Below are 23,523 nucleotides of genomic sequence, written 5' to 3'. Positions count from 1 at the left end.
AAATATTTTAGAGCCGCTGATTTATTGACAGCTGTAGTTTGTGATGAACTGAACCGCCTCATTCTCAGTTCTATCAGTGGATCCACTAAAACTTTTCAGAAAGTGATATAATTTGACAGAAGCAACAGCACAAAACATCGTTGTTTCAGTCCCAAATGTGTGCAGTAAAACTGCATGTTAACAAACAGATTTGAAGTGATTAGTGATGGGGCTGCTGTCTCTTTTTGATCAGCAATTAAAGTAAATATCCCATAAAAATACAAAGCCACCAGTGAGAGAAAAAGTCCAACTCCCAGTGCAACCTGCAGGTGGAGACGCTGAACTTCAGGCCCATAAAGACGTGAACAGCTCAGGATGTCTCTCTGCATCACAGCTTTGGTTCACTCTGCAGAGCTCCAGCTCACTGATCACACCTGAGAGAGTTTGATCCTAATTAGTGGAGAAAACATGTTGATCAGCTGACAGCGTTCTTCTTTCAGTGCTGGAACAACAACTGCAGCAGCAACGTGTCTCTGATCAGTCTGTCCACAGCTCTGTTAGTAAATGTGTCTTCAGCTGAGCAGCATCAGAACATGAGTTGAAAGAAGGAAACCCCACAGCCAGGTGGAGTTACATGTAGTCATGTGATCTCCAGGAAACAGAGGAGCAGCTCTGAGTGACTTTAGAGCAGAAGAATGAGGAAATGAACAGTTCAGATCCATTTTACAGCCGACAGAGGAGGACTACAGGGTGAGAGTTTAACGTTATTATTTATTTGTGTTCTCTGTGTTTTGCTGTCACAGGAGTGTTTTAATACTGACTGCTGAGGAAGCTTTTTATCTGCTGAATGATCTTTACTGGAAACTGCTTCACTTCCTGTTCTCCGTGTTAAAACTTGACAGATATTTAACGATGTCAGTAACTAAAGGTGTGTCGGTGCAGCAGAGAACCAGGTCCAGAAGAAGGAAACTCTGCTGGGGTTCTCCTTGATAAACTGGGATCTGAAAGTATTTCCAACACTTTGTATGACAGTTTTCCAACATAAATGAAGAGTTTGACATGTCAGAGATCAGCTGTAGACGTGGTTAGAGCAACAGCATCTGGATTTATGATCAGAGGAGAAATAGAACGAGGAAAGAAGGAAAGAGGAAACACAACTTTTCAGTTTTCTCTCTGAGGACTTTTTCAGAGTTCACTTCTGTGGACAAAGAACCTGAATGAAGACCAATGTGAACTTGTGTTCCTTTGACTTTTCTTCTTTCCTGAGCTCTCAGTCAGTGTTGCTGGTTTTCCTCTCAGACCGACTGAAGTCCACAAGATGAGTGATTCTGAGGAGGAGGAGGAGTTTCCATCCTCCAGCCGTCTGTCCATGAAGAGTGACCGGTCCAAAGGAAAACCTCCAGACTTCAGTAAAGAACCTGAACCCTCAGACACAAAGTAAGAAAACATGTAGAAACCTTTAAACTGTGTCAGAGATCAACTGCAGATGTTTGGATTTGTTCTCAGAGGTGGAATACAAGGAGTCAGGAAACAGAATATTCAGTAGTGAAGTTTGTAAAAGCAGTAAAGAGAATGAGTGAAGGCTTCATGTGGGGGTCAGATGGATCCTGCAGTGAGATGTGATGTTTGCTGTGGTCACAATAATGAAGGAACAGACAGTTCTCCTTGTTCTAATCCACCTGAACTGAAGGAAACTCTCAGTTTGGACAAGAAGAGCAGACACATCAGCAGCGTTTGGTTCAGTCCAGATTTATGGAGGTTTTTACTGAATTTCTTTCATTTCTCTTTCAGTTGAGGTTCTCAGAATGACTGATATCAGAGAATCTATCAGTGATTAATGTGATCAGAAACATGTTTGTGTTTGCAGAGTTCAGATCCACAGACAGAGATCAGAGTTTCCAGCCTCCAGCCGTCTGTCCATGAAGAGGGACTGGTCCAAAGGACGTCCTCCAGACTTCAGGAAAGAACCTGAACCCTCAGACACAAAGTAAGAAAACTGCCTCTAACTTATTCATGTGTCTCCTTTATAATTCCATCTGTCAGTTAAATGTTGATTTTAGTGGGTAGATTAAACTGAAGGTTGAAAAGGTTTTTGTGACACAAATAGAAATCCTTTGTTCTGTTTTCCTCTCAGAATTGATCAGTGATTGATGAGAGAACAAACATGTGTTTCAGCAGACAGAGATCAGAGTTTCTATCCTCCAGCCGTCTGTCCATGAAGAGTGACTGGTCCAAAGGTTTTAATCCAGACTTCAGTAAAGAACCTGAACCCTCAGACACAAAGTAAGAAAGTGTTCCTGCTGTAAAGTGAGCTGATGGAAGATGAAGGTTTTAGGATGAAGGAAGATGCTCTGCTGAAACAGTCACAGTGGTCAGAATGCAGAACTCTTTCAGACTGAGATGGATCCTGGTCTGGGTTTTAGAAGCAGAACTTCTGATGGTGTTTCTGTGGTAAAACAGCTGAAAACCTGGATTGGACCATTTCCAGCCAACATTCAAACATCTCCAGGCCAATGTTGAAGCCACTGTAAAGACTGTGAGAGTGAAAGAACGTTCTCCAGATGTGTAGCTGATGTTGTGGTTGGTCTTGATTGGTTCCTTCTCCAGATGATCCAGATGTTTAAATGAAAGCTGAACGCTGTGTGTCTGAGGCTGCTGCTCTGTCACAGTTTCTCCATGATTTGTTCTCTGAGTTAAAGTGAAGTGAGCCGAGCTGAGCTGCCAAAGTGAGTAAAGCAGTGAAGAACAGAAGCAGCTGTCTGTGATGGAAGGCTGTTACTGTGAAGCTGCTGCACAAAGTGTTGAGTTTGTATGAACAGCAAACTGCAGCAGATGAGTGAGAGTTTAATCAGACAGCTGATGGGAAAAGAAGTGAGTGGAGTTAATAATAAAAGGAAGCAGCTTTTTATTAGAGGCTGAACTCAGACAGAACAGTAGCCTCACTTTTACTGTTCTCTTCTGCTCTGTGGAGTCAGATGTGGATGTTTTTCTCCAGATGATGTGATGAATAAATGTGTTGACAGAGTGATGAAGAGGAGGAGAGTTTGTGTGGAGGAGCAGCCGTCCTGCTGTGCTCGGTGTCAGGACGTCCTGAAGGATCCAGTCTCTAGCAGCTGTGGACACTGGTTCTGCAGACAGTGCATCAGCTCAGACTGGGACCAGTCTGCTCCATCAGGACACTCCTCCTGTCCCCAGTGTGGAGAAAGATCCAGAAGCAGCAGCTGTGGACAAAGTAAGACTGAACATCTGCTGGTGGACTGATGTGTGGAAACTGAGCTTGTTGTTGTGTTGTCCAGACATGAAAGATGTTTGTGTTTGTTGAGTCTGATTGTTTGTCTGGTCTGTGAGCAGGTGTTGGTCTGCAGGAGGTTCTGCAGGAACATAAGATGAGTCTGAGGAGGAGATTTGAACATGTGACTGAAGGAAGTGATGAAGCAGGAGGTGGAACCCTCCTCAACAGGATCTACACTGAGCTCTACATCACAGAGGGACACAGTGGAGAGGCTGATGTCCAACATGAGGTGGGGCAGCTGGAGACAGCTTCCAAGAAGAGCCTCCATGACACTCCCATCAGGTGCCAGGACATCTTTAAAGCCTTACCTGAGCAGCAGAGAGCCATCAGAGTGGTCCTGACCAACGGCGTGGCCGGCGTGGGAAAAACCTTCTCAGTGCTGAAGTTCACTCTGGACTGGGCAGAGGGCGGAGAAAACCAAGACGTCAGTGTGGTGGTGGTGCTTCCGTTCAGGGAGCTGAACTTGATCAGAGATGAGCAGCACAGTCTTCTCACGCTGCTCCATGTTTTCCATCCAACATTACAGAAGGTGACGGCAGAGCAGCTGGCTGTCTGTAAACTTTTGTTCATCTTTGACGGTCTGGATGAAAGCAGACTTTCACTGGATTTCAACAACAGGAAGGTTGTGTCTGACGTCAGCCAGAAGTCATCGCTGGACGTTCTGCTGGTCAACCTCATGGAGGGGAATCTGCTTCCCTCGGCTCTTGTCTGGATCACTTCCCGCCCTGCAGCAGCCAATCAGATCCCTCCTAAATATGTGGACAGGTTTACAGAAGTACGAGGCTTCACCGACGTCCAGAAGGAGGAGTACTTCAGGAGGAGGATCAGTGATGAAGAGCGCTCCAGCACAATCATCTCCCACATGAAGACATCCAGGAACCTCCACATCATGTGTCGACTCCCAGTGTTCTGCTGGATCACTGCTGCAGTTCTGGAGCACATGTTGACCACAGAGCAGAGAGGAGAGCTGCCCCAGAGCATGACTGACATGTTCTCACACTTCCTGCTGGTTCAGACACAGAGGAAGAAGAAGAAGTACCATGAGGGACCTGAGACGAGTCCACAAGAGCAGACGGAGGCTGACAGGGAAGTTCTTCTGAAGCTGGGGAGGCTGGCCTTTGAACATCTGCAGAAAGGAAACATCATGTTCTACCAAGAAGACCTGGAGCAGTGTGGTCTGGATGTGACAGAGGCCTCGGTGTTGTCAGGAGTTTGTACCCAGATCTTCAGGAGAGAGTGTGAGATGTTCCAGAAACCAGTCTACTGCTTTGTTCATCTGAGCATTCAGGAGTTTCTGGCTGCAGTCTACGTGTTCCACTGTCACACCAACAAGAAGACTGAGGTTCTGGAGAAGTTCCTGGGAGAAGAACGGAAAGATCTTTATGTTGAAGATGAAGATGATGACGACGATGATGACGATGATGATGATAAGGTGAAAGAGGAGGATAACACAGACATCTCATCCCTGGATGATTTCCTGAACAGAGTCATGCAGAAATCCCTCAGAAGTAGAAATGGTCACCTGGACCTGTTTGTTCGCTTCCTTCATGGCCTCTGTCTGGAGTCCAACCAGAGACTCTTAGGAGGTCTGCTGGGTCGGACAGAGAACCGTCCAGAAATGATCCAGAGAATCATCAACAACCTGAAGGAGATGAACAGTGATGGAATGTCTCCAGACAGAAGCATCAACATCTTTCACTGTCTGATGGAGATGAAGGATCTTTCAGTTCATCAGGAGATCCAAGAGTTCCTGCAGTCAGAGAACAGATCAGAGAAGGAACTCTCTGAGATCCAGTGCTCAGCTCTGGCCTACATGCTGCAGATGTCAGAGGAGGTTCTGGATGAGTTGGACCTGGACAAGTACAGAACATCATATGAGGGAAGATGGAGACTGATTCCAGCTGTGAGGAACTGCAGAAAGGCTCGGTGAGTCCAGATGTGATGAACATGATCAGTCAGAGTAGATCAGTAGTTCAGTTCTTCACATGTTCTCACTAGAACATCTCATTCTTCTTCATGTTCCACTTGTTTATTTCAAACATCATGTCAGCTGTGTTTAGTCTCAGATGTTCTTCAGCTGCTTCAAACTCTGTGAAAATGTGGATTTTTCATGTTCTTGTGTTTGAAGCTGATAAATGAATGAAGACAGTTTTTCTATTTCATTCTAATAATTGTTCCATCAGACAGTTTGTTCTTCTGAGGTTCTTCCTTTGGCTGATGGAGGAAACATGCAGATCTGCTGAAACTCATGAAGAACTGTAGAGGTTCTTTATGTGGAAGCATTTTCCAGTTTTCAGTGAAGCAGTAAAGTTCTGATCACATGAGGAGCTTGTGAAATCTTTTCTGATCAAACAGATTTGATCAGATTATTTCTCTCCTCTTCAGAGTTTAACAGCAGATCTGTGTCATTAACAAACATTTCTGAAGTCTGACAGAAATGATTGAAGGAATTCTTGCTGTCACTGATGTGAACTGAATGTGAATTCGTTTGACTTTAGTTTTTATTTCACATTATTTCTGGTTTTATCTGATTAAACCCTGTTGTTCTTTGTTCTCAGTGTTACATGTAATATTCAGTTTTTTGCCTTTAAAAGACTCAGAAGTAGTTTTTGAAATGTTGTGTATTGATAAATAATGATTGTAAATCTTTAAAGCTAACTTTGTGTGACAGTGATGAGATGATCTTGATGCTGTAGCAGTGATTTGGTTTCTCAGGTAGAGAATAATCCTGAGATGAGTGCAGTGATTGAGTCTCTTGTCCAACAGTTTGTATCTAAAGCTGGTTAACTTGGACATGAGGCTCCGTAAACCACTGATCAGACAAAGACTGAGTCATGGAGCTTTTTATTGATGTGAACTCAGCTGTTGCTTCTAAAGAGGGAAGTGGTTCCAGAGTCCAGATGTGACGTCTTTCCTGATGTTCAGTTCCTCACAGAGAAACTCTGTTGTTTTGTGTGTTGTTGCTGCAGAGAAGAGTGGAATCAGGAAATGCTCAGAGGTGTGAATATATCGGAGCAGAATGCTACAAGTCAGACTGTTTCCAGAGATGTGATGAACACAAAGCTCAGAGTTGTGGTTTTAACGCTACAAACCCTGATAACATGTTTGTGAGACGTTGTGGTGGAAATAATTCCACTTTACTGGTTTGTTCTTTGTGTTTGTGCTCAACAAGTTTTCCAGAATCTCTCTGAAGAACGTTGAGGACTAAAGTTGACTCAGTGGTCTGTCATCACAGGAGAACATTTCCTGATGTTCATATTCATGGTGTTCAGGTGTGATGTTGTCCAGTGATCAGTTTGGTTTGTGTAGCGTTTGACAGCAGACTGTAAATGTTGAGTGATGGAGGTGAAGCTGACAGCAGCAGGTCCACAGCAGAGACATCATCATCTTTCTACTGGAACTGTTCACTAAAGTGTCCTCTTTCACAACATGTTTATCATTTATGTCTCATTACAGACTTACTGACTGCTATCTCTCAGAGAGTCACTGTGAAGTCGTGGCCTCAGCTCTGAAGTCCAACCCCTCCCATCTGATAGAACTGGACCTGAGCTGGAACAACCTGCAGGATTCATCAGTGAAGCATCTTTGTGATGGACTGCAGAGTCCAAACTGTAAACTGGAGACTCTCAGGTCAGTTCACTGTTGATGGTTTATCAATATATTCAGTTTAAATCTTTGACTGAAGTTTGAAGTTTTGTTGGTAAATTTCGAGTATTTTCCTGAAAACAGTGTGAAGATGTTTGAGATTGTTGAAGTGTGAATAAATGCCCTGATCAGCTGACTGCAGAGTTCCAGATGAAGGACAGAATCCACAGTCCTGCTGTGTGTCTGAATGTAAAGCTGATGTGAAAGTGATGTGAGGCTTCAGCAGTGTGACTTCCACACATCCAGTCAGTATGTTTGTGTTTCCACAGTGTTTGTGCTGAGCTGCAGTGGAGCCTCAGGAAGTCAAAGAGGAGTTTAGTTGTCAACAGTGTGGAAGTTGATTAGTGTGAGTCAGAAGCTGAAGCTTGATGTTAGTGTGAGCTGAGCTGATGAAGTGATTCCTTCCAGTGGAGTTGTGTTAGGAAGAGAGCAGTGGACAGTCAGTGTGGACAGCAGGAATCAGAATCCCTCTGTAATGTACAGATGACATGTGACTGTTGTTGAAGACACACTGGAAGATGTGAAGGAGACAAAGCTAGCAAGCTGATTTCCACAGAAGAAGAAGAAGGTGATGGAATAAATGAAAGAATGAAGAGATTTGATGTTGATCCTTTGATGAGAGAGTGGACTGAGGTCAGCAGATGTTACTGATGTGTGGACATGAATAGGTGGATGAATGTTGTGCTGACATGTGGATGATGTGTGTAGAAGGCTGACATGATGATGATCCACAATAAGAGAAGGACAAAGTCACTGTGCTGCTTTTAGAGAAAAGCTGATTGATGAGGACAAAGTAATGTTGATCTGCACATTCAGAACCTGAACACATCTGATGGATCATCAATGATTTTATACACATCTTTGATTCTTTATTCAGATTGGTGGGCTGCAGTTTGTCAGAGATCAGCTGTGATTCTCTGGTCTCAGCTCTGAAGTCCAACCCCTCACATCTGGAACATCTGGAACATCTGGACCTGAGTGGAAACTACCTGAAGGATTCAGGAGTGAAACATCTGAGTGGTTTTGTGGAGAGTCCAGACTGCATCCTGAAGACTCTGAGGTCAGACTTCATGTTTTCAGTGATTCAAAGTTCTCATCTTTGGGTGAATGTTTCTTTTTTCTCATCAGTTTTAATGACTGCTGTGGATCATCCACAGAGTTTTTCTTTTTAAATGTAGCAGGGAGTCATAAAGTCTAGACTCAGTCCAGAGTCAAAGCTAAAGTGTCCTTAAAGTTCTCTGTGCTGAGCTGATAGAAGTCAGTGAGTAGAAGAACTCTCCTCACCTGTCAGCACCTGTTGTGTGTCACATCACTGCAACACTTTAACTGGAAGCTCACCAGTGGCACAAACTCTCTCCTTCATCCTTTCCAGCATTTGGAGCTGTGAGATGACTGAAGTAAAGACGGTGGCTTTATCTGCTGCTCAACCTTTAGATGCTTTTCACCTTTCTGTCCTGGAAGCAAATGTATTTGTCCTCTGTGGTCCAGCAGCTTCTCCTCTGGTAGAATAAATGAACAGATCTCATTGATGAAGCTGCACGTATGAAAAGAAGATTTGAAGGAGATTTAAGGTTGACTTGATGCATAGAAATCCAGATTTCTACCAAAACCATCTGAACTCCATAACCTTATTTACCTTACATACGTGGTTCGAGGTTATAAAGCAATTCAATTTGTGGATCCAGTTAAAAACACTCAGATGGATTGGATATGATACAGAATTTGATGTGAATGATGTGCACCAACTAGTGTCTGTTCTGGTTGACAATAAAGAGGCTATTCTATTCTATTCTATTCTATTCTATTTAAACCAAACAGTACAGATTCTTGACTTCGATCCTGGACAAATCAGGGCATTACTGCTTCTTGTACTATGATGGAGAAAAACATTTTACATAACTTACTGAAGGGAAAATACAATTTTCAAAATCATGACTTTTATAGATACTTACAGCTACACCAGTACTATTTAAAAGAAATTAGGAAAAATGAAGCAGCTACAGAACTGAGTGGAACGATACAGTTGGTGGTACAGACATACACTGGGCCTAAATCTGTAGCATCAAAACTGTATGAGAACATCAGAAAATGCAGAGGAACTACCACAACATGCATCAAGCAGAGATGGAAGAAAGAGTTAAACGATCAAATATCCAGTCAGCAATGGGAGAATATGTGAGAAACTATTATTTTTACATCCTGTTCTTTGTATTGGTGCCAGTTTGGTTGGAAGAATCTTGTTTGTTTCTTTGTCACTCCTAAAATGAAATCACGCTTAATATCAACCAGACGTACATGTTGGAGAGATTGTGGGGAGGAAGGGGTGGGTCATCAGCACATTTTCTGGAGCTGCCCTAAAATCCAAATATTTTGGGAACACATCTGGAGAATTCTGCAGCAGATCTTTGGTCAACGGATCCCAATGACATGCATGTCACTTTATCTGGGTGATCTACCAGAAGGAATATCAGGAAACCATAAATACCTCCTAAAAATCTGATCTGTAGCAGCAAAATATGCCATCACTGGTAAATGGTTCCAACCCATCCCGCCTACAGTAGATGATTAAGGAGATTGATGAGATGGAAAGACTGACCTTCCTTCTGAGACTGAGAAAAGATGTCCACACTGCAAGATGGACAAAATGGATCAAATACTTGTCAGGATAGGGAGTGTGGCTGATGGCCCCCTCTTTATGGTTTAAAACTTCTCTGGATGTTTCAAAAGTCTTTCACCTTCCACATTCTGCATATTTTATCAGCCATCCAGAACTAGACATATATTCTGAAGTGATTTTATAAATATGCTCCTGTACACATTTTCCAAGTTAAACTGGGACTGAAATTTGTGCACAGCATAGTGCTTGGCAACTTTGTACTGTATGTTTGTTTTGTTTGTTTATGGTTTGTTGTCTGTTGTTTCTTGTCCAAAAAAATACTAATAAATCTAATTATCAAAAAAGAAATTTAGATTTCTGCAGCTCTGAACTCATGATGAAACTCTGAATGATTTCAAGCAGGAACTTTGTCTCCTCAACTCACATCTTTGATTTTATATTCAGATTGGAGTGGTGCAGTTTGTCAGAGATCAGCTGTGATTCTCTGGTCTCAGCTCTGAAGTCCAACCCCTCACATCTGGAACATCTGGACCTGAGCCTCAACGACCTGAAGGATTCAGGAGTGAAACATCTGAGTGGTTTTGTGGAGAGTCCAGACTGCATCCTGAAGACTCTGAGGTCAGACTTCATGTTTTCAGTGATTCCAAGTTCTCATCTTTGGGTGAATGTTTCTTTTTTCTCATCACTTTTAATGACTGCTGTGAATCATCCACAGAGTTTTTCTTTTTAAATGTTGTAGGGAGTCATAAAGTCTAGACTCAGTCCAGAGTCAAAGCTAAAGTGTCCTTAAAGTTCTCTGTGCTGAGCTGATAGAAGTCAGTGAGTAGAAGAACTCTCCTCACCTGTCAGCACCTGTTGTGTGTCACATCACTGCAACACTTTAACTGGAAGCTCACCAGTGGCACAAACTCTCTCCTTCATCCTTTCCAGCATTTGGAGCTGTGAGATGACTGAAGTAAAGACGGTGGCTTTATCTGCTGCTCAACCTTTAGATGCTTTTCACCTTTCTGTCCTGGAAGCAAATGTATTTGTCCTCTGTGGTCCAGCAGCTTCTCCTCTGGTAGAATAAATGAACAGATCTCATTGATGAAGCTGCACGTATGAAAAGAAGATTTGAAGGACAGTGTTTCCCCTACCATTATATTAGGGGGGCGCCCCACCCCCCCAACGGCCCCCCCCGCCCCCCCAGAAGGTCAAGTTAAATTAAAATAATTACTTTTTTACACGCAAACTTTAGTTTTCCTGCATAAAGGCCGCTCCACATGCTGTCCTTACAGCACTCGCTGCAGCACTCCACTGTGTCTACTCCCCCCCTCCCTCCGTCTTGTAAACAGTCACACTGCCCCCCACCCCACAGTCACCACACACACAAACACTAGTTTGCAGTGGCGCGTCTCGTGTTTTACTTTCTACAACAAACTACGGCCAAAATATAGAGTTATTTCAGCCATAAAATAAAGAAGCAGAAGAAAAACCACCTCTGATGACAGTGACGCGCGCCATGAGGTAATTATGACCGTATAGCGGGGCCATGTGTTGTTCTCAATCGTGTAGGAGTGTTAAAAATGAAAAGAGAACGAAGGGAAGTGGGACCCGCGATGAAACTTCATAGAGATAAAAAAAAAAAATGAAGACGCTCTTTTTAACAGCATGACTTCTTATGATGCAAAATTGGTCCTTTGAGACGACGTCTGTCGTAATATTGGGCCTAAAATAAATAAAGTATTATTATTATTATGAAATAATTAGATGAAGCCTTTCAACACCGTAACGTAAAAATGGGCTAAAAATGATTCATACGCTCAATAAGTGGTACAAAATGGTGAAAATTATATATTTTAATATCGGCGTGCGCGCACACGTGTACACACACACAAGCGTGAGCGCACATGTGAGCAGACTCCCGCCAGCGACTGTCGGAAAATGGCACATGAAAAACAAAGCAAAATCTCAGCGTTTTTTAAACGCTCACAGTCACAGGGTGATAATGGCAACACCAGCCGCCCCTCTGGCTCTTCAAGCAGTAGCACCCAGAGCAGCTCTGCCTCTCCCGGGCCAAGTGACAGCAGCCAAAGTTCTGCACGGCAAGCCCCCCCTACCTGCCCCGCAGCAAAAGTCATCATCTCACCACCGCATGTCGGGCTTTGACCATAGACTGTATATAAAGATGGACGTGGCATCTGGCTCCAGAAGTGAAGCCCACCCGGAAGTGTCAAAAACTTGCAATATCACGCCGTCTGCTAGGGTTTGCTCCAAAAAGCTTTTTCTCCATAGACCCCAATTCATTTTTGGAAAAAATAAAATTTGATAGACTGATGTTCTACAGCTCAGGATTTTTTTCCTGTTGGTTTTCATGATCAAAATGAGAGATCAGGTGGCCGATCTTAAAATAAATCAATCCTGAATTTTAAATAAATCGTTAAAGTTGGCGGAGCCAGGGGGCGTGGCTATACTTGATAAAACATATTATGACTCAAATTCCTTATTTCGACTTTTTGTACGACGGCGACAACGACCGACACCCCCCCCCCCCCCCCCCCCCCCCCCCCCCCAGGCACCAATCCTAGGGGAAACACTGAAGGAGATTTAAGGTTGACTTGATGCACAGAAATCCAGATTTCTACCAAAACCATCTGAACTCCATAACCTTATTTACCTTACATACGCGGTTCGAGGTAATAAAGCAATTAAATTTGTGGATCCAGTTAAAAACACTCAGATGGATTGGATATGATACAGAATTTGATGTGAATGATGTGCACCAACTAGTGTCTGTTCTGGTTGACAATAAAGAGGCTGTTCTATTCTATTCTATTCTATTCTATTTAAACCAAACAGTACAGATTCTTGACTTAGATCCTGGACAAATCAGGGCATTACTGCTTCTTGTACTATGATGGAGAAAAACATTTTACATAACTTACTGAAGGGAAAATACAATTTTCAAAATCATGACTTTTATAGATACTTACAGCTACACCAGTACTATTTAAAAGAAATTAGGAAAAATGAAGCAGCTACAGAACTGAGTGGAACGATACAGTTGGTGGTACAGACATACACTGGGCCTAAATCTGTAGCATCAAAACTGTATGAGAACATCAGAAAATGCAGAGGAACTGCCACAACATGCATCAAGCAGAGATGGAAGAAAGAGTTAAATGATCAAATATCCAGTCAGCAATGGGAGAATATGTGAGAAACTATTATTTCTACATCCTGTTCTTTGTATTGGTGCCAGTTTGGTTGGAAGAATCTTGTTTGTTTCTTTGTCACTCCTAAAATGAAATCACGCTTAATATCAACCAGACGTACATGTTGGAGAGATTGTGGGGAGGAAGGGGTGGGTCATCAGCACATTTTCTGGAGCTGCCCTAAAATCCAAATATTTTGGGAACACATCTGGAGAATTCTGCAGCAGATCTTTGGTCAACGGATCCCAATGACATGCATGTCACTTTATCTGGGTGATCTACCAGAAGGAATATCAGGAAACCATAAATACCTCCTAAAAATCTGATCTGTAGCAGCAAAATAAGCCATCACTGGTAAATGGTTCCAACCCATCCCACCTACAGTAGATGATTAAGGAGATTGATGAGATGGAAAGACTGACCTTCCTTCTGAGACTGAGAAAAGATGTCCACACTGCAAGATGGACAAAATGGATCAAACACTTGTCAGGATAGGGAGTGTGGCTGATGGCCCCCTCTTTATGGTTTAAAACTTCTCTGGATGTTTCAAAAGTCTTTCACCTTCCACATTCTGCATATTTTATCAGCCATCCAGAACTAGACATATATTCTGAAGTGATTTTATAAATATGCTCCTGTACACATTTTCCAAGTTAAACTGGGACTGAAATTTGTGCACAGCATAGTGCTTGGCAACTTTGTACTGTATGTTTGTTTTGTTTGTTTATGGTTTGTTGTCTGTTGTTTCATGTCCAAAAAAATACTAATAAATCTAATTATCAAAAAAGAAATCCAGATTTCTGCAGCTCTGAACTCATGATGAAACTCTGAATGATTTCAAGCAGGAACTTTGTCTCCTCAACTCACATCTTTGATTCTTTATTCAGATTGGAGGAATGCAGTGTGTCAGAGATCAGCTGTGATTCTCTGGTCTCAGCTCTGAAGTCCAACCCCTCACATCTGGAACATCTGGACCTGAGCAGGAACAACCTGAAGGATTCAGGAATGAAACATCTGAGTGGTTTTGTGGAGAGTCCAGACTGCATCCTGAAGACTCTGAGGTCAGACTTCATGTTTTCAGTGATTCAAAGTTCTCATCTTTGGGTGAATGTTTCTTTTTTCTCATCAGTTTTAATGACTGCTGTGAATCATCCACAGAGTTTTTCTTTTTAAATGTAGCAGGGAGTCATAAAGTCTAGACTCAGTCCAGAGTCAAAGCTAAAGTGTCCTTAAAGTTCTCTGTGCTGAGCTGATAGAAGTCAGTGAGTAGAAGAACTCTCCTCACCTGTCAGCACCTGTTGTGTGTCACATCACTGCAACACTTTAACTGGAAGCTCACCAGTGGCACAAACTCTCTCCTTCATCCTTTCCAGCATTTGGAGCTGTGAGATGACTGAAGTAAAGACGGTGGCTTTATCTGCTGCTCAACCTTTAGATGCTTTTCACCTTTCTGTCCTGGAAGCAAATGTATTTGTCCTCTGTGGTCCAGCAGCTTCTCCTCTGGTAGAATAAATGAACAGATCTCATTGATGAAGCTGCACGTATGAAAAGAAGATTTGAAGGAGATTTAAGGTTGACTTGATGCATAGAAATCCAGATTTCTACCAAAACCATCTGAACTCCATAACCTTATTTACCTTACATACGCGGTTCGAGGTAATAAAGCAATTAAATTTGTGGATCCAGTTAAAAACACTCAGATGGATTGGATATGATACAGAATTTGATGTGAATGATGTGCACCAACTAGTGTCTGATCTGGTTGACAATAAAGAGGCTATTCTATTCTATTCTATTCTATTCTATTTAAACCAAACAGTACAGATTCTTGACTTCGATCCTGGACAAATCAGGGCATTACTGCTTCTTGTACTATGATGGAGAAAAACATTTTACATAACTTACTGAAGGGAAAATACAATTTTCAAAATCATGACTTTTATAGATACTTACAGCTACACCAGTACTATTTAAAAGAAATTAGGAAAAATGAAGCAGCTACAGAACTGAGTGGAACGATACAGTTGGTGGTACAGACATACACTGGGCCTAAATCTGTAGCATCAAAACTGTATGAGAACATCAGAAAATGCAGAGGAACTGCCACAACATGCATCAAGCAGAGATGGAAGAAAGAGTTAAACGATCAAATATCCAGTCAGCAATGGGAGAATATGTGAGAAACTATTATTTTTACATCCTGTTCTTTGTATTGGTGCCAGTTTGGTTGGAAGAATCTTGTTTGTTTCTTTGTCACTCCTAAAATGAAAACACGCTTAATATCAACCAGACGTACATGTTGGAGAGATTGTGGGGAGGAAGGGGTGGGTCATCAGCACATTTTCTGGAGCTGCCCTAAAATCCAAATATTTTGGGAACACATCTGGAGAATTCTGCAGCAGATCTTTGGTCAACGGATCCCAATGACATGCATGTCACTTTATCTGGGTGATCTACCAGAAGGAATATCATTAAACCATAAATACCTCCTAAAAATCTGATCTGTAGCAGCAAAATAAGCCATCACTGGTAAATGGTTCCAACCCATCCCGCCTACAGTAGATGATTAAGGAGATTGATGAGATGGAAAGACTGACCTTCCTTCTGAGACTGAGAAAAGATGTCCACTCTGCAAGATGGACAAAATGGATCAAACACTTGTCAGGATAGGGAGTGTGGCTGATGGCCCCCTCTTTATGGTTTAAAACTTCTCTGGATGTTTCAAAAGTCTTTCACCTTCCACATTCTGCATATTTTATCAGCCATCCAGAACTAGACATATATTCTGAAGTGATTTTATAAATATGCTCCTGTACACATTTTCCAAGTTAAACTGGGACTGAAATTTGTGCACAGCATAGTGCTTGGCAACTTTGTACTGTATGTTTGTTTTGTTTGTTTATGGTTTGTTGTCTGTTGTTTCTTGTCCGAAAAAATACTAATAAATCTAATTATCAAAAAAGAAATCCAGATTTCTGCAGCTCTGAACTCATGATGAAACTCTGAATGATTTCAAGCAGGAACTTTGTCTCCTCAACTCACATCTTTTATTCTTTATTCAGATTGGAGAACTGCAGTTTGTCAGAGATCAGCTGTGATTCTCTGGTCTCAGCTCTGAAGTCCAACCCCTCACATCTGGAACATCTGGACCTGAGCAGGAACGACCTGAAGGATTCATCAGTGAAACATCTGAGTGGTTTTGTGGAGAGTCCAGACTGCATCCTGAAGACTCTGAGGTCAGACTTCATGTTTTCAGTGATTCAAAGTTCTCATCTTTGGGTGAATGTTTCTTTTTTCTCATCAGTTTTAATGACTGCTGTGAATCATCCACAGAGTTTTTCTTTTTAAATGTAGCAGGGAGTCATAAAGTCTAGACTCAGTCCAGAGTCAAAGCTAAAGTGTCCTTAAAGTTCTCTGTGCTGAGCTGATAGAAGTCAGTGAGTAGAAGAACTCTCCTCACCTGTCAGCACCTGTTGTGTGTCACATCACTGCAACACTTTAACTGGAAGCTCACCAGTGGCACAAACTCTCTCCTTCATCCTTTCCAGCATTTGGAGCTGTGAGATGACTGAAGTAAAGACAGTGGCTTTATCTGCTGCTCAACCTTTAGATGCTTTTCACCTTTCTTTTTTTTTTTTTTTGTAAATATAAACAATTTAATTGAATAAAAACAGCTTCGACACCCGAAAAAAATAAAGATATCTGTTTCAGAATCTATTTGAGTCCTGAAATTCTCAAAATAAAATAAATGAACAATAATTTGGATGCAGAAACATTTATCACAAGTTCACTTGATCTTTTTCTGACTGTAATTACAATTCAAAGAACTTTTGTTTTTCGATTGTATCTATTTTTTTTAAACTTAGCGGATTGTTTTCTGTTCTTTTTTTTAATACTTTTTTTTAATTCATTTACATATACAAATAGAACATGAGATCATCTTGGGCGTCACAATTACATCAAAGATTCTTTTACACATACATCACAATATAATGTCACATCATTCAAGATGCATACACAATCCGTCTTTCCCAGCGTTTGATACATTTCTCCAGTTCAAGTGCTTTTCACCTTTCTGTCCTGGAAGCAAATGTATTTGTCCTCTGTGGTCCAGCAGCTTCTCCTCTGGTAGAATAAATGAACAGATCTCATTGATGAAGCTGCACGTATGAAAAGAAGATTTGAAGGAGATTTAAGGTTGATTTGATGCATAGAAATCCAGATTTCTGCAGCTCTGAACTCATGATGAAACTCTGAATGATTTCAAGCAGAAACTTTGTCTCCTCAACTCACATCTTTGATTCTTTATTCAGATTGGAGCGCTGCATGTTGTCAGAGATCAGCTGTGATTCTCTGGTCTCAGCTCTGAAGTCCAACCCCTCACATCTGGAACATCTGGACCTGAGCCTCAACGACCTGAAGGATTCATCAGTGAAACATCTGAGTGGTTTTGTGGAGAGTCCAGACTGCATCCTGAAGACTCTGAAGTCAGTTCACTGACTGTCTGTTACTGTTGTAGATCTGATGTGTTTAATGACAACTGAAGCTCATTTCTGTTCAACAGAACTTCCATCCATGAAGCTGTAAATCTGCTCTGATACACATTTTCTGTTTTTGTCTTAAATTCAGGTTGTTGTGACCAAAGTGGAGTTTTGTAGCAGAAAGTGTGTAAAATGTTGAGTGTTAGTTGTTAAAGTAAATAAATGTTTGTAATTTGAGCTGAAGAGTCACATCTGGATCCAGAAGATCCTCTGAACTCAGATCAGTTTGAAGAGACAAAGTTTAGTGAATGAAGTCTAAATATTTGTTTGGTTTGTGTTGAGTTTTATTTGACTGATCCTGATCCTGTTGATGATGCAGCATGTTACTGATGTGTGGACATGAATAGGTGGATGAATGTTGTGCTGACATGTGGATGATGTGTGTAGAAGGCTGACATGATGATGATCCACAATAAGAGAAGGACAAAGTCACTGTGCTGCTTTTAGAGAAAAGCTGATTGATGAGGACAAAGTAATGTTGATCTGCACATTCAGAACCTGAACACATCTGATGGATCATCAATGATTTTATGCACATCTTTGATTCTTTATTCAGATTGAGGGAATGCTGGTTGTCAGAGATCAGCTGTGATTACCTGGTCTCAGCTCTGAAGTCCAACCCCTCCCATCTGGAACATCTGGACCTGAGCTACAACTTCCTGGAGGAATCATCAGTGAAACATCTGTTAGATCTTGTGGAGAGTCCAGACTGCAGCCTGAAGACTCTGAGGTCAGTAGAAGGTTCCATCAGTCTCTGCTGCTTCCAGCAGTTTTCTACTAAACACAGTCAGTATCAAAGCAAAGGTCCAGTGTCTCCTGTAAACCTGCAGCTTCTCAGTGAAGCTGTGAGAGCAGAATGGAGACAAACACAGAGACAGCAGTCAGCCAATCAGAGGAGCCACAAGCTTGTTGTCATGGTGTGTTTGATGGATGTGAAGCCGACTGTTGTTGTTGTGTTGATGTGTTGAGGAAATAAAGCTGATTCCAGCTGACAGCCTTCCAGATGTGCAGAGACAGTGGTCCTCCTTCATCAAAGTGTCCATCAGATCTGATCTCACTGTTTGTTGTCTCATTCCAACAGTGATCAGCTGATCAGTGTGATGTTTGTCACAGCTCTGAGATCAGTGAGACTGAAGCCTGCAAACCAGCGCCTCTTATTTCACAGCAGCATCTTTACATTCAGTCATTCTCTCAACATGTTCCATCATTTTGTTCAATTACACACAATCTGGAGTCAAATCAGGAGAAAAAAGTCTAAATTTAGCACAAACCATAAAAAGAGGATCAAACTGTAAATCCTTTCACTTCTACAATAATGTACTTTTACAAACATCAATGTGTTCTTTTACAATGTTTTCCTCTAAAATGACTCATTTTACTGTTTAAATCAGTAAAAATATCAATATTTTACAGATATGTGCTGCTATTTGAGGGGAAATGATGAATATGAAGGATTATAAAATAATAAATCATTGATCTGTTATTTCACTGATATTTGATCATTTTGTTAAATTCCAGATAATTAGCAGTAAAATGACAGAAAATAATGAACTTCCATGTGAATGTAAAATGAAACAGACCAAAACTGTAAATAACATCAAGATGAAAAATCTGCATTTCTCCAAATATTCATTTGTTCTTTTCCAGTGTTTGACCATAAATGAGTGTTTATCTGGACTTCAATCTGCTAAAAACATCTTTATTTTACATCTTTCCTGTTTGACTCTCAGTATTTTTGCAGGTTTTGAAGCTTCCAGAAGCATTTGAACATATTTCGTGTCCCTTTGCTGCCAGACTGAGTTTTTGTAGAGCAGATGAGATGTTGATGGACACTCAGAGACTGTTGGTTTAAATGGAGCAGCAGTAAATCATGAGTGAAGAGTTTGTGCAGTAATGAAGCTTGATGACTGTCAGCAGTTTGTTTCCACTGTGGACTGCAGTGAAATGTGCAGAGAAACACACCTGATGCTGACAGTGTGTGCAGGTGTGTGAGCTTGGAGCTCAGTGTGTTCACTCCAACACGTTAACATGAAGCTGCTGCTCTGAACACGTCTGAAGTCCTGATGAGCTGCTCATCAAACTCATTCATCTCCTCTCATCTTTATTCTTCTCTCTGCAGATGGAAGTGATGCTGATCAGGACGGTGTTTGTGGTGAGAGGATGAAGTGTGTCCTGATGATCCAGAGGTTGAAGCAGCAGCTGGTGTGTAGAGACTCTGACTGGACCATGTTACTGGGAGGTGGACTGGGAACCAGTGTGTGTGTATTTTTTTCCATAAAAGGTCATTTTGTTCACATTTTTGTTCATTTTGGAGTCAGAGAGAGCAAACTTTACATGTGAATCCATCCATTTTCATTCATTTGGTTTTGTGCATGTTAAAGCTCAGTAAATGGTTAATTTCTTTTTTTATGACAAAGTTTTATTTTTTTGTCTTTTTTTCATGTTGATATCTGTGGCTTCCATAAAAATAAAGCAGATTTTCAACATTTTAATATTATTGAATCGTTTTATTTCTTTTTAATAAAACATTTTGACATTTTGAGACATTTAAAATAATTGATATATTTAATATCTTTATCATGTTATTTACATTTTATGATTTTCACTGATATTTTAGGGATATTTTACGTTTTCAAAATTACCATAGTTTTCATTTTTTTTAAGACATTTTATTAGGTTTCTTGTATTTCTGAGATATATTAACATTTTTAATTAAAGTAGTGGTTTCCAAAAAACAAAGTAGTTTTTTTTACTTTAACATTTCTGTAATATTCTTTTTTCAAAGCTTTCTCAAACTTTTTTAGACATTTTTGAAACAATTTTTATTATTATTGTACATTTATGGGATGTGATTAATGTGTTTAACATTTAATTTATATTTTCATGAATTTTTATTGTTGATATTTTACTTTTTAAATGTCATAGTAATCTTTTTTTTAAATAAATTTTATACATTTTCTTACATTTAAGGGGCATATTATTATGTTTAACATTTAGTTTATATTATGAATTTTATTAACATTTCTGGGATTTTGAATTTGGTTATATTTTTGTTTCATAAGACATTTTCTTAATTTTCTTACATTAATTGGATATATTATGAACATCTTAAACATTTTATTTAAACTTTTACTTTTAATACTTGTGTGATATTTACTTTCTAATTTATATAATCTTTAATTTTTAAAAGACTTTTTATACGTTTTCAGAAATTCATTGGACCTGTTCTAAATATTCTAGAAATTTCTTTCACTTTTTATTTTGGGGACATTTTACTTTTTAAAATTCATGATAAGTTTTTGAAGGCATTTTATTAATTTTATTACATTCGTGGGATATTTATTAATATCAAACATTTGTGTGTTTGTGTGTGTCATACAAAAATATATATTTTTGGATATTTTTATTTTAATAAATTCTATATTCTATAACTATAGTTATGAAATAAATCGAACTTTCTAACCAAACTCAAAGTAGTACTTAAGTAAAAGTACTTAGTTATTTTCCACCAGAGTGGCAACAATCAATCGATTAGTTCAACTAATCAATCAGCAGCTTTTTCTGAACATTATGACCATCTTATTTTCTAATAAAAACAGAACTTGTGTGTGTGTGTGTGGGGGGGGGATATTCGGGTCCAGTCCTTTTAACTACAGTACTTAGTTACTTTCACCTGGAGCTGCAACATTTATCAGTTTGTTGTCGACATAATAAATCACCAAATATTTTGATGATTAATTCATCAGTTTGAGTCATTTTTGGATTCAAATCAGTCTAAATTCTGTGATGTAAATGTGAATATTTTCTGGTTTCTTTCCTCTGTGACGGTAAACTGAAGATCTTTGGACTAAACCAGACATTTGAGGAAACTCTGAGCCACATTTTGAATGTTTTCTGACATTTTAGAGACCAGATATCTGATTAATTCATCCAGAAAATGAACCAACAATGAAAATAATTGCTGCTTTAAATGTGTTAGAGAGTTTTCCCGACACATCAGTGGAGAACAACAGCAGCTTTAAAACATGGAAAACTAAATCCATTTATTGTGGCAGAAACAAAGATGACAAACTGAGAAACTCCAAAACAGGAAAAAGTGTCTGTTGGCAGGAAAGCAGTCCAGGGTTAGGGTTAGCTTCAGACGTCCATCAGTATGGCTTCTCTTTCACTGGGACAGAGGACAGCTGTGGAGGATCATCTTCAGGTGACCTCCAGGATCCAGCTGGGACCACAAACCTGACGTGGAAACACAGGTAGAGGGTGGATTAAAGGTTAAAATCCTGAAAAATAATTAATATTTAGCAGTTATTATTGGGGCTGAAAAAGACCAATGTGCTGAAAGTGGCAAATAATATTAATATATAAGATTTTTCTTGCACTTTCCTCTTTCATTCAGTTTCTTTGACATGGGTATTTTGTCCTTAAGATCCTGAGAAATTTACTAAAAATCTGACAACATAAAAAATTAAAACACCAGAATCAATACTGATGCTAATTCCGGACATATTCCAGAATAAAATAATGAAAATTAGTTTTTTTGTATTAGTTTTACTTTAAATGTAAAATGTAAAACATTTTTAATGGCTTAAAAATCATGGAAATAATGAATATTTGGTCGTTATAATCGAAACTTAAGTAATTCGGTGAAAGTTTTTTACACAAACATTTTTGTCTTTCAGGTCCTGAATGTGACCTTTCTAAAATCAGCGCCTAAATGTTAAATTAAATTATAAATAACAGAATAAACTGACAGTCAGATTATTAATAATTCTAATAATATTTCAGCTTTCCACCAGTAATTCTAGTCGGTGTCTCATTAAATAACTTCCGTCCGGAACTAAACTTCCTACAAGAGATTTCTAGAAATAAGATGTGATATTTAGAATACTGAGATCTTAAAATTAGCTGGAAAAACTTATTTTAAGCTCTATTTTACCAGGATTGTCAATCTTAGGTGTCTTATAATAATCCAGACATGCTCAAATATAGTAGTTTTTCACTCAAAAACAGATTCTTGCTTTCATGTAGCCACCTAATTGGAGATGTATTAACCCTAAAGAATTTTTTAAAATGAATCAAAATCTTCCCAAAAAATCATAAAAATATCTAAAGTGATATCGATCAGTAAAACTTTTAATATTTTCTTATAGAACATTCACATTAAAATCAACCAAAGTCCAGCAAAATACGCTGAAAAAAATGGCAAAATGACAGAATGTGACAAAAAAGTACACAAATGACTCAAACAAGACAAAAGCAAGACACAAAACGACAAAAAATAGACAATCACGATAAGTAAGACAAAATGGCAGAAACCATAAATAAATCTTCTTTTCCTTTCTTCTTTTCCCTTCAGGGGTCACCACAGTGAATCCATTGCCTCCATCTAACCCTGTCTGCTGCATCCTCTTCTCTCACACCAACTACCTTCATGTCCTCTTTAACCACATCCATAAACCTCCTCTTTGGTCTTCCTCTAGGCCTCCTGCCTGGCAGTGGGAAACTCAGCATCCTTCTACCAATAGATTCACTCTCTCTCCTCTGGACATGTCTGAACCATCTCAGTCTGGCCTCTCTGACTTTATCTCCAAAGCCTCTAGCATGTGCTGTCCCTCTGATGTCCTCATTCCTGATCCTATCCATCCTGGTCACTCCCAAAGAGAACCTCAGCATCTTCAGTTCTGCTACCTCCAGCTCTGCCTCCTGTCTTTTCCTCAGGGACACTGTCTCCAGACCAAACAACATGGCTGGTCTCACCACAGTTTTCTAAACCTTTCCTTTCATTTTAGCTGAAACTCTTCTATCACACATCACACCTGACACTTTTCTCCAGCCGTTCCAGCCTGCCTGTACACGCTTCTTCACCTCTTTTCCACACTCTCCATTGCTCTGGACTGTTGACCCTAAGTACTTAAAATCCTCCACCTTCTTGATCTCTTCTCCCTGTAACCTCACTCTTCCACTTGGGTCCCTCTCATTCACACACAGATACTCCGTCTTGCTGCGGCTAACCTTCATTCCTCTCCTTTCCAGGGCAAACCTCCACGCCTCTAGCTTCTCCTCCACCTGTTCCCTGCTCTCACTACAGATCACAATGTCATCTGCAAACATCATAGTCCATGGAGACTCCTGTCTAACCTCGTCTGTCATCCTGTCCATCACCATAGCAAACAAGAAGGGGCTCAGAGCTGATCCCTGATGTAGTCCCACCTCCACCTTGAACTCCTCTGTTACTCCTACAGCACACCTCACCAC

At 40.2% G+C, this 23,523-nt stretch overlaps 1 protein-coding gene across 21 annotated transcripts; it reads left to right on the top strand.

The window, feature by feature from the left end:
* Nucleotides 1–253: 253 nt before the first annotated feature.
* On the top strand, nucleotides 254–19,760 carry LOC127530296 (NACHT, LRR and PYD domains-containing protein 12-like). Of its 21 annotated transcripts, none has more exons than XM_051936676.1 (14): nucleotides 255–729; nucleotides 1,279–1,416; nucleotides 1,847–1,966; nucleotides 2,158–2,262; nucleotides 3,003–3,211; nucleotides 3,331–5,197; nucleotides 6,728–6,901; nucleotides 7,794–7,976; nucleotides 9,978–10,151; nucleotides 13,615–13,788; nucleotides 15,790–15,963; nucleotides 17,041–17,214; nucleotides 17,825–17,998; nucleotides 19,388–19,760. In XM_051936676.1, the coding sequence occupies exons 1-14, from the start codon at nucleotides 683–685 to the stop codon at nucleotides 19,395–19,397; spliced, it is 3,723 nt and encodes a 1,240-aa protein (XP_051792636.1). In that variant the 5' UTR covers nucleotides 255–682; the 3' UTR covers nucleotides 19,398–19,760. The 21 variants fall into 21 exon arrangements, with proteins under 21 accessions (XP_051792649.1, XP_051792636.1, XP_051792635.1 ...); XM_051936675.1 differs by having other exon boundaries at nucleotides 2,155–2,262; XM_051936679.1 differs by lacking the exon at nucleotides 1,847–1,966.
* The last annotated feature ends 3,763 nt before the right edge of the window (nucleotides 19,761–23,523 follow it).

This window comes from Acanthochromis polyacanthus, chromosome 16 (assembly GCF_021347895.1).
Source record: "Acanthochromis polyacanthus isolate Apoly-LR-REF ecotype Palm Island chromosome 16, KAUST_Apoly_ChrSc, whole genome shotgun sequence".
Classification (NCBI taxonomy): Eukaryota; Metazoa; Chordata; class Actinopteri; family Pomacentridae; genus Acanthochromis; species Acanthochromis polyacanthus.
Note: the sequence above shows the minus strand (reverse complement) of the source record. Positions and strands in the feature narration are given on the sequence as shown.

What these genes read in the sequence shown, in the direction of transcription:
- LOC127530296 (XM_051936675.1), top strand. Translation starts at nt 683, where the DNA reads ATGAACAGTTCAGATCCATTTTACAGCCGACAGAGGAGGACTACAGG. An exon ending in CCTGAACCCTCAGACACAAA is followed by an intron (nt 1,417 to 1,846) that starts GTAAGAAAACAT and finishes TTGTGTTTGCAG; the next exon opens with AGTTCAGATCCACAGACAGA. An exon ending in TGCATCCTGAAGACTCTGAA is followed by an intron (nt 17,215 to 17,824) that starts GTCAGTTCACTG and finishes TTCTTTATTCAG; the next exon opens with ATTGAGGGAATGCTGGTTGT.